Source organism: Gobio gobio, assembly GCF_949357685.1.
Source record: "Gobio gobio genome assembly, chromosome: 20".
Taxonomy (NCBI): Eukaryota; Metazoa; Chordata; class Actinopteri; order Cypriniformes; family Gobionidae; genus Gobio; species Gobio gobio.
Window position 1 is genome coordinate 7,176,122 of NC_137113.1, and position 16,311 is coordinate 7,192,432.

Consider the following 16,311-nt stretch of genomic DNA (forward strand, 5'->3'; position numbering starts at 1 on the left):
AGAGTGTCATTGGACTGATAATGCTTCAGTACAGCCGACTGCAGCTTCAGTTTGATCTAAAGTCTCTCTCACATATTCAGTGAGTGTTTGACGCCCTGCATGTTTAAACCTGCCAGTCCTATGGGACGCGCTAGTATGCCATTCAAATGAGAAGCATATTGAGGGCTGCATGAACAGACAGAAAACATTGCAATTAATGCAAATAATGACACAGAATGTCAGGCACATCTTATCATCAGAGCTCGAGTCTGTTGTCAGAGTTCATTTGCGCCCCAGTGAACCACACTTGAGTTTACGTGAAAAGGCAATTGCTAGGTCGATGGTTGATTTGGAAAACTGGCACACAGGCATCCCGTGTGTATAAAACAGCCCGGTTTTCCCTCATGCTTTAGTCTCATTCCTCGCTTTTTACCTGGACGTGTAGTTTGAGCAAATATTTCATAAACCTCGAACACTTTAATTTGTCATTGTATGCAGTGGATTGGATTTAAATAGGCTTAAGAGTCAATGATTGGATCATTATTGCAGTGATTATTGTGTTTCTAGCAACATGCAATATGTTTGGCAACAGTTCCTCTAACCCTCATTGATGGAGTGTGTAGCTTTTCATTTCTTAAACAACCATGTAGGAAGACGCATCATGACCATGTCAAGATTCATCAGCTCAAACTGTGAAAGAATATTTGGGATCATGAATCAGCACTTCTGAATCCAGACCTTTAATTCATTGAAAGTCTTTGGGATGTGCTGGAGGAGACTTTACAGAGTGATGGACTCTTGCATTGGCAATACAAGATCTTGCCCAAAAATGAATGCACCTCTTGATGGAAATAAATGTTGTGGCACTGTATAACTTCATACTTTGTGAGGTTAGGGATTTTTTAAAGTAGTAAAACCTATGTTAAAGCTACACTATGTAACTTTTCCGTCCACTAGAGGTCGCCTGTTCAAAACAAAGGCGTAGTTTGATGACGGCACGTTTGAGCGCAGAAACTCGGGACATGTGGTCTTCACCTCACAGCCGGTGGGAAACAGTCAGGATAGGACTCGGGCAGAAATCATGTTCATGGATGCGATTATTAACATTACTGTAGTCTGAAGCAGAGCAGGACCGAGTGTTGTGGAGCTGAGCAAGGCCGCAGGAGCGACTGAAGAGCGGGACTGTTATTATGGCATAGTCGCTGGCGGGACTTTTATTATGACACGGTTGACGGCGCCACTTCCTCTTTTCCAGTCATGAGTTTGAGGTAACGCAACTCTGTTTATCGTATTAGATATATCTGAGTGTGTTGAAAAGGAAGTTATGACATTCGCTCGGTGGCTGCTATGACACTTGTTCACAATGCAGTGAGAGTAAAGCGTTTCACTGAATAAAACCGGAGACCGAGGGTGACGCAGATATGACGCAATCGACAGGCGACTCCCTCACACACATAGCTCACACGTCCCGGTTCCTTGGTTAAAATAGCAATTTTCTCACGATTTACAAATAGTTGAAAACATTTGGGATATTCTAAGTACTCAACTGAACAAAATATATAACACTAGCCTAGTGGTTTCTGGATATTTTACTGCAAAAATCCTACATAGTTCACCTTTAATTATGACATCTAGGTCCGTCTGGTAGTGTGTTTGGATGATGTGGTGAGGACAGAAATCATAATTCTGTCAGGACCACTATCGTCAAAGATGATAGACAATTAGCATATAGTTTAGATTGGCGGTATGGTTCTGTTCTGCCAAATCCCGACTGACGAGAGGAGGAGCTGGGGATGGAGGAGGGTAATTCGCTCCGGAGAAACGTGATGGCTGCTGGTGGTACTGAAGGAGCTTATATATGCATGCTGTGGAAGGCATCGTATTCCTATAGGTAGACTAATGTTACCTGCCAGAACTAAGGCTATACGCTTGATTGTGTGTGTATATGTTTGCAGTGTTTTCCTCAATGCGAAGTCATCTCACTTTACTCAATAACAGCAGTATGAAGAGCAGCATCTGAAAGAAAGTACCTCAGACAGCTGTCTGTCTGGCGCCTGTGTGCGTCTGATGAAGTGCGGTGATGGTAATGAGCAGATAAAGTTGAGCTCACAGTCGGTGTGACTGATAACGGCTGATTACTCTCTGATACAGCGCAAGAGAGCGAGAAAACGCAGGAGGAGGAGAGAGAGGAGGGCTGGGAGGAACGACGCTAATGAAATGAAAAATTAGCCACACTCGTTATTTACGGCTGCTGTGTTTAATTGCAGTTTGAGAACGAGATCATCACCAAGCTGGATCACGAGGTGGAAGGTGGCCGAGGAGACGAGCAGTACAAAATCCTCTTCCAGAAGATGTGAGTGCAAATCTCACACACACACACACACACACTGATAGTGATAGGGATGTTGATATAATTACTACTTGAGGAAACGGAGCAGAAGAGGTTTGTGCCTTTAAAGACAACATCAAATCAAAACTGGCACTAAATAATTCACATGTATTTAGTCTTATAAAAAAATTATATTAATTATTTAGTTTAAATATTTAAAAAAATATTGGCATACAGATGTTACAAACCGACCGTATTTAAATAACATTAAATATTTACTAAAAACTAAAAATCTTTCTTTACTTTAAAATAAACATTAACTGAAATCAAGCTAATTCATAAAAAATAAGAATTACATATTTAAATATATATATATATATATTTATATAATCTTTATTAAAAATAAAAAATGACAAAAACAGATAAAATTACAAAAACTTTAACATAATTTAAAGCGAACAAGAAAATGCAAAATATCTAAATCAAACTGTTAACAATAAATATAGTATAATATATCAATGATACTAAAATAACACTGATATTTAATATTAAAAAATTCAAATTGTAATTCAATTTATTTTAAATTTGGTCTTATTGAGCTTGATTCATCCTTGTGTGTTTTATGAAAAAATATTTTCCAAATTTTTCATCAAAATATATTAACTTTGATTCTTAAATGAATTTTTCTCCTGATCAATGACACATGGGCAAATATTGCGCAATATTATTATACCTTTCTTGTCAAGTCCATGCATTAATAAAGAACGGCATATTATAGTAAATTGACTTGATTGACTTTAATAAAGAGTTTAGGGAACATCAAAATCAAATGCCTCTCATATTGACTCTACATACATAGCAAATGCTGTTTCCTGTCTGTAACGTGGAGCTTAGAGACTGAGCGGTGTGACCTCCATCCTTGATGTGTGTGTGTGTGTGTGTGTGTGTGTGTGTGTGTGTGTGTGTGTGTGTGTGTGTGTGTGTGTGTGTGTGTGTGTGTGTGTGTGTGTGTGTGTGTGTGTGTGTGTGTGTGTGTGTGTGTGTGTGTGTGTGTGTGTGTGTGTGTGTGTGTGTGTGTGTGTGTGTGTGTGTGTGTGTGTGTGTGTGTGTGTGTGTGTGTGTGTGTGTGTGTGTGTGTCAGTCTGTTGGAGCACTGTAGGAAGCACAAGTATCTGGCTAAGAGTGGTGAAACCTTTGTGACTCTGGTGGTCCGTCTGTTGGAGAGACTTCTGGACTACAGGACCATCATGCACGACGAGAACAAGGAGAACCGCATGAGCTGCACAGTAAATGTGCTGGTGAGGAGAACATTTAGCCTCTCATCGGCGCTTCAATGCTGCAAACCCTTGATGTTTTACAATGCATCTTTATGGATATAAATGCTTCCAGCTTTTAACTTGAGTGTGTAGGTGTCCTGATGGCATGGAGTAATTGCACCTGCTCCTTTGTAACTTTACAGGTGGCCCAAACTCTTTGAGAAGCTCGAACTTTGTGCATGCCCCCACAGATTAATGTTACAGCTTTGTTCATCAGTGAAAAACTTTGATCTGACAGTTTTAACTCTTATTATGCATTTGAAAAACGTACCGAGACTCAAGTGCACATTATATCCTCATGTGTTAAACATTGAGCAGAAACCACAGCACAAGGACAGGAGATGCTACGGGGTGATGATGGATTCTTTAAGAGCACATTATTCAGTCGAAGTTTGTTAAGCTGAGGTCAGGGTGTGTTTAGCATGAATAAGTGAAGAGAATGTGACCTTGTGTGTGTGTATCTGTCGGCAGAATTTCTACAAGGAGATCGAGAGAGAAGAGATGTACATCAGGTGAGTGACTCAAGTATGAAATTGAATGAATAAATGTAAAAATAAAACACTACATAGACTTCACTATAAGATATATATTGATTCTTATTAAAGCTACTGTATTAAAGTTTTTCAGTCAAGAGCAATGAGGGATTTTCTCTTTGTCTTTTGTTGTTTTATTAACATTAAAGGGATAGTTCACTCAAAAATTAAAATTCTGTCATCGATTACTCACGCTCAAGTTGTTTTAAACCTGAATAAAGTTATTTCTTCTGTTGGACATAAAATATATATTTGAAGAAGTCCCTATTGACTTCCACTGTTGGAAGTCAATGGCTACAGGCAATTGTCTGATTACCAACATTTATCAAAATATCTTCTTCAGTGTTTAACTAGCAAGGCTTTAAAACGCATGCAAATAATGAACTTTCGTGATTGTGAATAACTATAGTACACTTGACTCTCCATTTTCTTCCACCCCAGATAGGGAATTTCATCTTTATTTTTTATTTTATTTTAATTCCTATTATAACTGTTGTACTATATATATTTTTATTTTATTCACCTATGAATATTTTAACTTCATTTCTGTGTAAAGCACTTTGAATTGATTGGATATCTGCTCATATCAGCGTCACAGGCACACTCAAACAGAGCCGAAATAAACAGAGAGAAATAAGAAATAATTAATTAAATGCAAAACACAAGCGCGTATTGAACCGTGAATGCCGTACCGAACGGTTCAATATTATATTGAGAATTGTGGCATCCCTAATACAAATACATAATTATAATTATTTAAAAAAGTGCTCACTAAGTATCTAAGTGAACCAGTGTTGCGCATCGTATTTACAATATTGTGTTGTAGCACCAATGGAATACTGTCTTGACAAATCCAAAAACAGTCCTGGAATGATCCATTTTAGAAAAAACATATTTAAGTATAGACAACAAAAGTTTCTCCAAGCATCCCCTGTGTTTGGGTTCATACGGGACGTGAACGCCAAGGCTAATCTGAACTCTGAGCTGCTGGCCTTTGTGAGTGTGTTATTGGAGCTTTTCTTTTGAAATGGAGTTTGTGTTTAGTTTGTTAATTTCATTTGTGTGTGTGTGTGTGTGTGTGTAGGTACCTGTATAAGCTCTGTGACCTGCATAAGGAGTGTGATAACTACACAGAGGCCGGATACACCCTACTGCTGCACGCCAAACTCCTCAAGGTACTTCCACACATTTATCCGACTATATATGCCTCTTACCTTTGAGGACGTCTCCAGTAAACACACACTACATTGATGTTTTTTACTTGCTGACACATGCCAGTAAATGAACGTTCAGCGTACAAGAGATAACGATGGTTATACACTTATTCAACTGCAGAATACAGTATCAAGTATGATTTAATTGGATATGCCGTTGAAGTCTACGAGAGGAATAATTCACGCACATTTCCATTTCTTTGAGTTTTGAAGTTCCACAGAAGGATGTCTGACATTTAGAAAGTCACCTCAAGTGCAGATTTGAGAACAAATCTCTGGTAGAAAGATACTTAAACTTTGTTCAAGGATTATTGCGGCGCTCACAAGGCTTCAAATATTAAAATTCATCAGTATTAAGTATAAAACTTGTGAAACTTAAAGTATTAAATTTAATACCCAAGTATTAAAACTTCTTTAATTAATTCATCCAGAATCACTTAACGTACGACACCCATTTATACTTAACTGAAAGTCATATTTGCATACTGAAATGTGTCTGTTTTTTTTTCTTTCTTGCATTTATTTGCATACTGATTTTTCTTACTGATCTTTTTTATATCCGTTCATACATATAGTGCATTATATCGATGCATATAGCTCTGCGACATATAATTTGCACATTTACAACATATAAACATTCACATTTTATTATGTGGCTGCTTTGCAAGCACTGCTCTGTCCTTCAGGAAATGCAAATTTGATCTTGGGAGTTAGTCTTGATAATTGACATTAACTGTTAGTTGAGCAAATGGATTAATATGTATATTGGCTTGCTGTTTAATCACATCTGGATTTGGGCTGTGTGTGTTCTGTAGTGAATCAGAGATTCGTTTAGGGCTTTACAGGAGTAATTTGATGAGGGAATCGGCTGTCACAGTCAGCGAGGGAACACCGCGTTCCCTCCAAACCCACGCAGCTTCTTTTCATAAATAGCTGCCACCGTTCTGTTTGCTCCTGCATATAAGAGCAACACTCCCACATGAACACACTTACACACATTATGCGTGCATTTACAAACACACACACACTTCAGAGTCCTGCTCAGAGACAACACCAAATACCTGAAACTTTTACAACTTATCTGCTCTCTTGGAAGTCGGGGAAACTCCTGAAGAGTTGATTTGTGAAACGGGTGCCTATGGGAATATCAAATATTATTTTATAAGTCTTCAAACGTGCTTTCAGACAAATAGAGTTTTGTGCTATACTATTAATGTATGTCGTACTATAAAACAGCCGTTGATCGTTTTAGTTTAGTTTATCGCTGCGAGGCTTGTGCACATGGCGTGACACTTCAAGGTGTTAATCTATTAACTTAGATGACAAACATTATAAAACTAGATTATTACGACTCTTTTTAGAGAATAGTCTATTACTTTTAAGAAGAAAAATAGGATTTTTTAGATGAATTGAATAATTTTATTCAACATTTAAATTGATTTTAAATGACAGACAGAAAAGTGACAGACATTTATAATGTTCCAAAAGATTTCTATTTCAAATAAATGCTGTTATTTTTAACTTCTAATTCAAAATTATCATATTCCCAAAAATATTAAAGGTCCCATGGCATGAAATTTTCATTTTATGAGGTTTTTCAACATTAATATGAGTTCCCCTAGCCTGAATATTGTCCCCAAGTGGATAGAAATGTTGATCGGTGTAAACCCGAGTTCTGGCTGTCTTTCTCTGCCTTTGAGAAAATGACAGCCCAGACTAGCCAATCCTGAAGTCTCCTGGTTTGACGTCCAAGCAGGAACGGTTTCCTCCCTTTCCTCCGCCCAGAGAATCTGGCACGCCCATGCATATGCTCCAGAGATCATGGCTTGTGAACGAGTGAATGCTGGCAGTTTCTCAGTGTTTGGATGTACAAATGAAAACAGAAGTCTTTTTTCAGTTCCTTCTGATCTGTGATCAGTGATTTCTGATGTGTAGCTAATTATTTATTATTCGTGCACAAAATGCGGCTTCTCTCTCTCCAGACAGAACGGTGTTTTCTATCTTGTGAGTCAGTGTTTTTGTACGTCCTCGTCGCGTCTATCGGTTCTAGAATGTGCATACAGTCGGGAGTTTCTGCTCAACATCGGCAGAGACACATCCTTAGATAAACCTTACACACGCCGAGGCTCGGGCTGACCGGTCGGCCTTCAACATCCCCGACCCCCAGTACTGCATCTGGCCCACAGCGGAGGCACCAAACGCGGCGTGAGATTAAGCAGAAGGGGGGTAAGCGTGAGGGTATCCAGGCTAGGCTAGCCAGCTTTCCCCACAATAAACTGGATTACATTCGATTACTGCTGTTGTGTCTTTGTTTGCGCTGTGTACTCAACGCGCGTCACTGACGCTTTTATTTTATTTGAAAAATAATGCTATTATCAACACTTACTTTTAACTCGTTCATCTCGACAGCTGTAATGGTACTTTGCATGTGTTACAAAGTTGGTAATAATGATGAAGACGGACTCGGAATGGTGTGACTGGGACTCGTGTTTATTCAGAACTCTCAGATACAAACACAATAAACTCGCGCTGACTGACAGCGCTCTCATAACTCAGTAGTTACTATAAATAACTTTGTTAGCAATCGCTGAGCTCCATCTCTGGTACATTAGTTATGTCCGGTTCGCGAACGAATCATTCTTTTGAACCAGTTATTTTTAGTGAACCGAATCAGTTCACCAAATCGGACTGAATCGTTCTAAACAGTTCGCGTCTCCAGTCAGCGCTGATCCATAATTTACTAAAGTTACTAACTTTCTGACATGAGTGACAGTCCCTCCGACTAGAAATAGACTAATAACCTGAAGTATATGCTGTAACTACAACAGTTCAGACATGCTGAGAACTGATGTGAAGTGAACTCAGGTCCATCCGTCTCTCTGGCAGCAGCTCGTGCCTGCTCGTGCCTCGTAGACCTCGTTAAACCACGCCCCCTCCGCTCATTTAAAATGCAAAGATGTCAGCCAATCACAACAGTGGGCGTTTTTACTGAAGTCTCACAGCAGACACGCCTCTTGAAGCAGGGCATTCAGCCACAGGGCAAACAGCAGTATAGAAAAAATGCCTTTTATTTCTAAATTATGACATTTTATGATGTAAACGTCATACTAACAATATAAGTACACCTCAGGAAACATTATAAAATAATAGAAAAATGCCATGCCATGGGACCTTTGTTAATGAACTAATGCTGATGAATAATGACAATGTTTACTTTATGATGCTTATATACGTAGTAATATGTTTTAGACGGTTGTAACAATGCATATTTTTTCTCCTGAACTTGAATGAGTTCCTGCAACTGCAATAGAGGCGCATACATTTCAAAATAAGAGTCAATGTGTATTTCGAGCTTGTTTATAATTAAAAGTCACGCATTATATATTCGTTTTTGGTTACACAATAAAATGTATTTAATTTAATTCATAGTCAGGAGGAAAGACCAGTATTTGACACATATTCAATAAAGTATCAGGGTATTAATAGTTAACTAAAACCATTAAACAAATCTTCATTACTTGAAATTAAATAAATGTTAACTGAAATAAAATAAATAAATAAACAAACTTATTTGAAGCTTTAGATTAACCTGATATGGCCTACTAACTAAAACAGAAATACAAAGTTATAAAAACTAATTAGATGTTTTTAAAAAACAAACAAAAAAGTTAATTGAGCTCTTTCGTGTATTTTTAATGTCAAAAACAAAAATGTCAGTTCAAGTGACAGTCGGTTATGTAATGCTTAAATGCTTAATGTAATACAATTTAACAAAACTCATTAGATTTTAGGAGACTAAATCTATTTTAGATTTAGTCGAATAAAATCTTGTGATATTTAGTCGACTAAAACTAGACTAAAACTAAAAACAATTCAGGTGACTAAAATATGACTAAAACTAAATCAAAATTTGCTGTCAAAATTAACACTGTGATGGACACATGATAATTAAATATTTATTGCTAGGCATATGGCCAATTAGTCTCTTTAGCATGTATGCAATATACTGGAGCCAAACCTGAGAAAGAAGTCCAGAAGATTCCACAGCGTTCCTGCACACGTCATTTACAGTTGTAACTCATGGGCTGGGATTATGCTAATTATGAATGAGCGTGCACGCGCGTCCTATTTACAAATGTTTGGAATTCATTAATATACACACGTTTAACTACCGAATCCGTGGTATGCGAAGCGTTTGTGAATCTGGAGGAGAGTTTTCGTAAATGTCCATTTTACGCGCAAATTACTCTTTGCTCATATATTTATGAAAGTTTCATGAATAAGGCCCAATGAATTTGATTTGATTTGATAAAACTTTCGAAATGTAGGTATTACAGCAGCATAAAAACAGGACAAAAGAAATATAACACTTAAAAAGACATATTACAACTATATATTCCAACGATAAATTATGTAGTAAGACCAAAAAAGCATTGTAACAGATATACTATTAAATATAAATTAATAAAAATTGTAAATATAATTCCATGGGTAAATATATACTCTCCTAAAAAGAAGAACCGACGTGTGGCTTTTGCGCTGATGAGGCAGTTTCCTGAGGTGTTTGACCCCCACTTTTGCACAAAGCTACACAAAATGTCAATTCCGTTTACACTACAGTGAATCAGTTCTGACAGAGCCCTTTGCACAATACAGTAGCTCAATGTGACTGCCAATTGCAGCAGCCCTCCGGAGAGTCAGCTGATCTGCTCCAGCCTATCACAGCGCTCGTTTTCCTGTGTGTGTGTGTGTGTGTGTTTATTCCACAAAGGCGGTGAACTGAGTGGTCAGCAAAAACCCAAGAGTTCTTAATCTGCACAGTTTCTCCCTATAATCACTTGTTTACAGGATCAGGCAGCATCTGTAATGAATATTACAGTGTGGCCACATAAATCAGTGTTATCAGATGGGCTCTTCATGCCCGCACAGTAAAACAGCCAAAACCTTTCAGACTCTCAGCACAACAAAATTAATATCGCCCAGCGGCTGTGATCTGAAAGTGACCATGCTGCTATTTGTGTGTGTGTGTGTGTGTGTGTACGTTTGTACACCTGCATATTGCATTTCATTTTTTGTTCAGAGGGGTCGTAACATTTTTTTTGTTTTTTTCATCTTGTTCTTTCCCTGTGGTCCACTTATAAGGCTTATAGTAAAGTTTTTTGCTCAAAAAAAGTCTCTCTTTGATGCGTTGAATACAACGGGCTATTTGATCCGAAATGTGTCACGCAAACTGTTCGGATCTGGTATTGAAATAATAATATCCTTCTTCCTCCTCATTCCCTCATCGTGACTTGATGCAGCGTGTTTCTGATCGCAGAATGGCCGTCATTAACGTATGCATGTAGGCGGTTGTGTTAATGACTTCACATACTGTAACTTGCATCAGACGTTTCTGCAGCTTCGCTTTTCTTATGCGTGGGAAGTTTTGAGTTACATTTTGTTTTCATCATATAATGAACCTTCTTATTTCAAAAGATAAAAGGGACAGTTTATGACCCCTTTAAAGTTTTGTGTTGCCCTCTGTTTGGTATTTATGTATTTTTATGCGTATAGACACAGATTAGATCTAACGCTGAAGTAAACATGACTCTCATCAGGTCACTAGCAGGTTAATGCAGTGTGTTTGAAGAGTGTAATGATTATGTTGTTTTGTCAGTGGTCTGAAGAGGCCTGTGCCGCCCACCTGACGCAGAGAGACGGATACCAGGCCACCACTCAGGGTCAACTCAAAGACCAGCTGTACCAGGAGATCATCAATTACTTTGACAAGGGAAAGGTAAGCATCACTAGCACTTAGGTTTACTAACTAGTCTAACCAGTGTTTTCAGAATAGTGGAACGAACTTGTGAGCTGCAGTTATCAAACTTCTTCTACTTTCATTTTAGCCAGTTGAATTGATCAGATGGCTTCTTTCTATAAAAAAATAAAATAATAATCAATGGTTCATTTGAGTCATCATTTATTTAAAGGGATAGTTCACCCAAAAATGAAAATTAGCCCATGATTTACTCACCCTCTAGTCATCCTAGCTGTATATGACTTTCTTCTTTCAGACGAATACAATCAGAGTTATATTAGAAAATGTCCTGGCTCTTCAAAGTTTTATAATGGCAGTGACTTGTTTTTTCATTTTTGAAGTCCATAAAAGTGCATCTATCCATCATATAACTGCTCCACACGGCTCTGGGGTGTTAATAAAGGCCTTCTGAAGCGAAGCGGCGTGTTTGTGTAAGAAAAATATCCATATTTAAAACTTTATAAAGTAAAATATCTAGCTTCCACCAGAAGCTTCCACTACGTCTGACAACATTGCACACCAGTTACGCTTTTTTCCGATCTGGTGTCCTAATTGTGATTATCACTGCTTTTTTAAGTTATATATGTGTACATCGATCAGGCATAACATTATGACTAATAATGTTATGCCTTATATTGTGTTGGTCCCTCTTTTGCTGCCAAAACAGCCCTGACACGTCGAGGCATGGACTCCACTTGACCCTAGAAGGTGTGCTGTGGTATCTGGAAGCAAGATGTTAGCAGCAGATCCTTTAAGTCCTGTAAGTTCGAGGTGGTGAACCATAGATCGGACTTATTTGTTTAGCACATCCCACAGATGATCGATTGGATTGAGATCTCAGGAATTTGGAGGCCAAGTGTTGCCCACTGTTGGTGCTTTTGGCGGTGGACAGGGGTCAGCATGGGCACCCTGATTGGTCTGCGGCTATGCCGCCCCATACGCCACAAACTGTGATGCACTGTGTATTCTGACACCTTTCTATCAGAACCAGCATTAACTTCAGAGCAATTTGAGCTACAGTAGCTCGTCTGTTTGATCGGACCACACAGGCCAGCCTTCGCTCCCCACAACATCAATGAGCCTTGGCCGCCAATGACCCTGTGGCCGGTTCACCACTGTTCCTTCCTTGGAGCACTTTTGATAGACACTGACCACTGCAGACCGGGAACACCCCACAAGAGCTGCAGTTTTGGAGATGCTCTGACCCAGTCGTCTAGCCATCACAATTTGTCCCTTGTCAAACTCGCTCAAATCCTTACGCTTGCCCATTTTTCCTGCTCTGGACACATCAACTTTGAGGACAAAATATTGCTGTCTAATATATCCCACCCACTAATGCCGTGACGAAGAGATTATCAGTGTTATTCACTTTTCCTTATGGTGTTGAGACTTGTATGGCTTAATATAACATAAATTATGTCTCTTACTGAAATATGTACTAGAAAACCCATGAAAGATCCAAGTTATTTAAAGGAGCTGTATGTAGGACTGTGGCCAAAACTGGTACTGCAATCACTTTCAAATGACTGTAGAGCGGTGTATCTCCTCTCCCCCTCCCCCTGACTCGAGGTTGCCAGATAGGCTGCAGGATCCAGCAGGAACGTAGGCTGCTACACGGAGCTTTCAATGGCAAGTGACGAGTTTTTTTTTTCTTTCTGTTAATTATGTTTATGCTTCAAGAGCGATGTTTTGTGAAGTAATTATGAATCGCAAAAATGTACTAATGGCGATTAGCCAAATATAATCGTAAATATGAACGCTCGTATGTGACAGTACATTCCCACATGAAAAAATACTATAGTAAAATTACAGCAAAGCTAAATAACATTAGCAATGGTCATACAGGTCAACTTGCAGCATGTTTTGTCCACTATATATGCGAAGAACGAATGAGGAATAATTTTTACCGAGGTAACGTTAGGCTACTGTCTCAAATACGTTTTCACATTGCCATAATGCGCGTGCTAATGTTGATTTCCTCAGCGTCCCAGCATAATGACAGAGAAACGGGCTCTGATAATGCATGACTAATGTTAGCAATGACAACTCGCCGTTTTTATTTACCAAACAATTCCTTTATACCTTTTCAATTCAATGACCCACCTCCTCCGTCTGCGCTAACCTAACGTTACTTTGCACGAACATGCATAACTTTGTTCGACTGTCATGAATATTTGAAAATGTCCATTTACATTAAGTACAAGTTAGCCAAATATAGATGAACCTTACCTGTCCAGGAGAAAATTAGCAACGTTGGCATCAGTCTTCAAATTATTCTCCGTTTTCAGCCGTCTCCATCTTTCAAAGGCATCTCTTATACAAATCCTTGTTTTATTTTGGACACTGTCACAACGTTTTTCTGATTCATAACGAGGTCGTTTAGGTTTCGTAAAGTTAGACATTGTTTATCCAAAAAGTTTGTAGCTGCAGCTGTGGTAACTAGAGCAGAGCTGGCAACCCGAATGCAGAAACACTACTGACTTCGTGATTGGTAGATAGGTGGAGGGTGGCGCTTCAGGCCAATACACAACATGTCAACATCAACATCAGTTGAGGGCTGCAACTTCACTTTTAAAATGACAATATCTTGGCCGGACAACCGTTGTCAGTGATATAACTATTTGAAATTAACATGATTTCTTAATGTCTAGTGACATATCAGGGCCATTTTATGATTAATTGAAATACATTTCTTACATACAGTTCCTTTAAAAAATCCATTATATATTTGGACAATGAGCGGCGCCATTTTGTTTGCATTCTAGGTTGATGACGTAGAATGGTTGCACTCGGCAATCAACTGGCTCTACCCACAGCTATTTTTACCACAACAAATTTTCAGAGTTAAACAAAACCAATCAATTGCTTTGTAATTGCATTTAAAACACACTCAAACACACATATGCACACAAACACTCTCACACACACATACACACCAACAAATTGGCACGTGAGTGCACGCTCACACACACACACACACACCTGACAGGGTCTCAATCGAGATCTCGCGCGCCCACAAACACACACACACACACACACATCTGACAGACTGCTCTGTTCTCAATCGAGATGTGTTATGGGCTGCCCTCGTCAGTCTCCACAACGGGCTGAATCTGAAATCGCCCCCTAAAACCTTTATCTCTATTCCCTACGTTATCCACTAATTCAGTTCACTTGATGAGTGAATGAAAATGAGTGCATGAATTCGGACAGCTGTTGTACATCAGCTGTACACTCATTATTGCGGTGCAATGTGGGATTGAATGAGTGCACTCAATAACGTCCACTATGGTTTTGGACACCACTACAAATGGCTGTCCCCTCAAATAGTGCCCTATTTGAGGGTATAGGGGGCGATTTCGGATTCAGCCAGGGAGAGTGCTGGCCTGCCGAATCGGGACCAGGTGACAAACTAGGCAAGTCAACCTCATGTATAACATTACAGCTGAGCGTGTGTGCGCGCACAGTGCGTGGATGTATGTGTGTGAGCGTGCCGACCTATTGGTGTGTGTGTGTGTGTGTGTGTGTGTGTGTGTGTGTGTGTGTGTGTGTGTGTGTGTGTGTGTGTGTGTGTGTGTGTGTGTGTGTGTGTGTGTGTGTGTGTGTGTGTGTGTGTGTGTGTGTGTGTGTGTGTGTGTGTGTGTGTGTGTGTGTGTGTGTGTGTGTGTGTGTGTGTGTGTGTGTGTGTGTGTGTGTGTGTGTGTGTGAGAGAGAGAGAGAGAGAGAGTTTTTATGCACGTGTGTTTTAAATGCAATTTCAAAGCAATTGATTGGTTTTGTTTAACTCTGAAACATTTTTCGAGGTTGTGGTAAAAATAGCTGTGGGTAGAGCCAGTTGATTGCCGAGTACAACCATTTTACGTCATCAACCTAGAACGCAAACAAAATGGCGTTGTCCATATATATAATGAATTTTTCAAATAACGTGGATCTTTCATGGGTTTCGTACTACATATTTCAGTAAGAGACATCATTTATGTTATATTAAGCCATACAAGTCTTGACACCATGGGATCCCTTTAATGTTATGCCTGATCGGGATATTTAATGACCACAGATATTTATATATAAATAATAATTAACAGAGTACACACACATATATTATGTAAACACAAACTTTTATTTTGGATGCCATTAATCGCGATTAATCTTTTGACAGCCCTAATATATATATCCTTCGGATGAGATGTTAAACCGAGGTCCTGACTCTCTGTGGTCATTGAATATCCCAGCAACCCTTGGCCTCTGTCCACCATGGCCTCCTAATAATCCCCATATACCGATTGGCTTCTTCACTCTGTCTCCTCTCCACCAATCAGCTGGTGTGTGGTGGGCGTTCTGGCACAATATGGCTGCCGTCGCATCATCCAGGTGGATGCTGCACATTGGTGGTGGTTGAAGAGATTCCCCCCTTCCATGTAAAGCGCTTTGAGTACCCAGAAAAGCGCTATATAAATGTAACAAATTATTATATATATGTGTGTAGTTATTTAATGGAGTAGCATGACTACATTAAATATTTTGTACTACTCATCTCTCTGGTTTTCTTTCATGCTGTCTTTCATCTTGCCCATCTGTGTCTGTGTCTGTATCACACCATGTGATTACATGTCCGAAACAGCATGCGTGTACCTCTAAAGGCGTGGGCCTTTAAACACGTCCTGCAGCTGCAGTTCTGAGAGAGTCTGCAGCGGTCGATGTAACGGACAGGTGACCCGCGGAGAGGGAGATTATTGGCTGGCCTGTTATGGCTACATCTCCATTAGTCTGACAGGCTGGACAGAGGAGCTGAGGGGATTTGAGGGTTATAAGGGGCCAGGCAGAGATCTGCGCCCAGCGTAGAGGTCTCTCAGTAGGGGACTTTTAGCGAATCTGCTGCCCTGGACTGGACCCCATTACTGGGCTCAGCGGCTCAAAATCATGACCGAGTGTGTCAAATAGATAGAACACAAGAGGATTGAACAGGAAAGTGTGTGTGTTTGAAGGGGAGCGGCATTCAGTCAGTCCTGGAAAGCGAGCTGAGGAGCAGCTCTGGGCCGTAGTTCTTCTGTTCGACACATTTTATGGGAATTATTCCAGCTTTTCAGAGTCTATTTTAAACACGGCTCAGACTGCTGGGACATACCCACATGTCACGGCTGAG

At 39.5% G+C, this 16,311-nt stretch overlaps 1 protein-coding gene across 1 annotated transcript in view; it reads left to right on the forward strand.

The window, feature by feature from the left end:
- The window catches only part of LOC307143793 (dedicator of cytokinesis protein 1-like), a gene marked incomplete at its 5' end in the record, with an annotated part of 109,720 nt that overhangs the window by 37,800 nt on the left and 55,609 nt on the right, over positions 1-16,311 (forward strand). Inside the window, 5 exons of the mRNA XM_079845556.1 lie at positions 2,247-2,332; positions 3,450-3,606; positions 4,096-4,136; positions 5,242-5,332; positions 11,028-11,147. Of these exons, the coding sequence (XP_079701682.1) occupies positions 2,247-2,332; positions 3,450-3,606; positions 4,096-4,136; positions 5,242-5,332; positions 11,028-11,147 (495 nt within the window). The remainder of the gene's footprint in view (positions 1-2,246; positions 2,333-3,449; positions 3,607-4,095; positions 4,137-5,241; positions 5,333-11,027; positions 11,148-16,311) is intronic.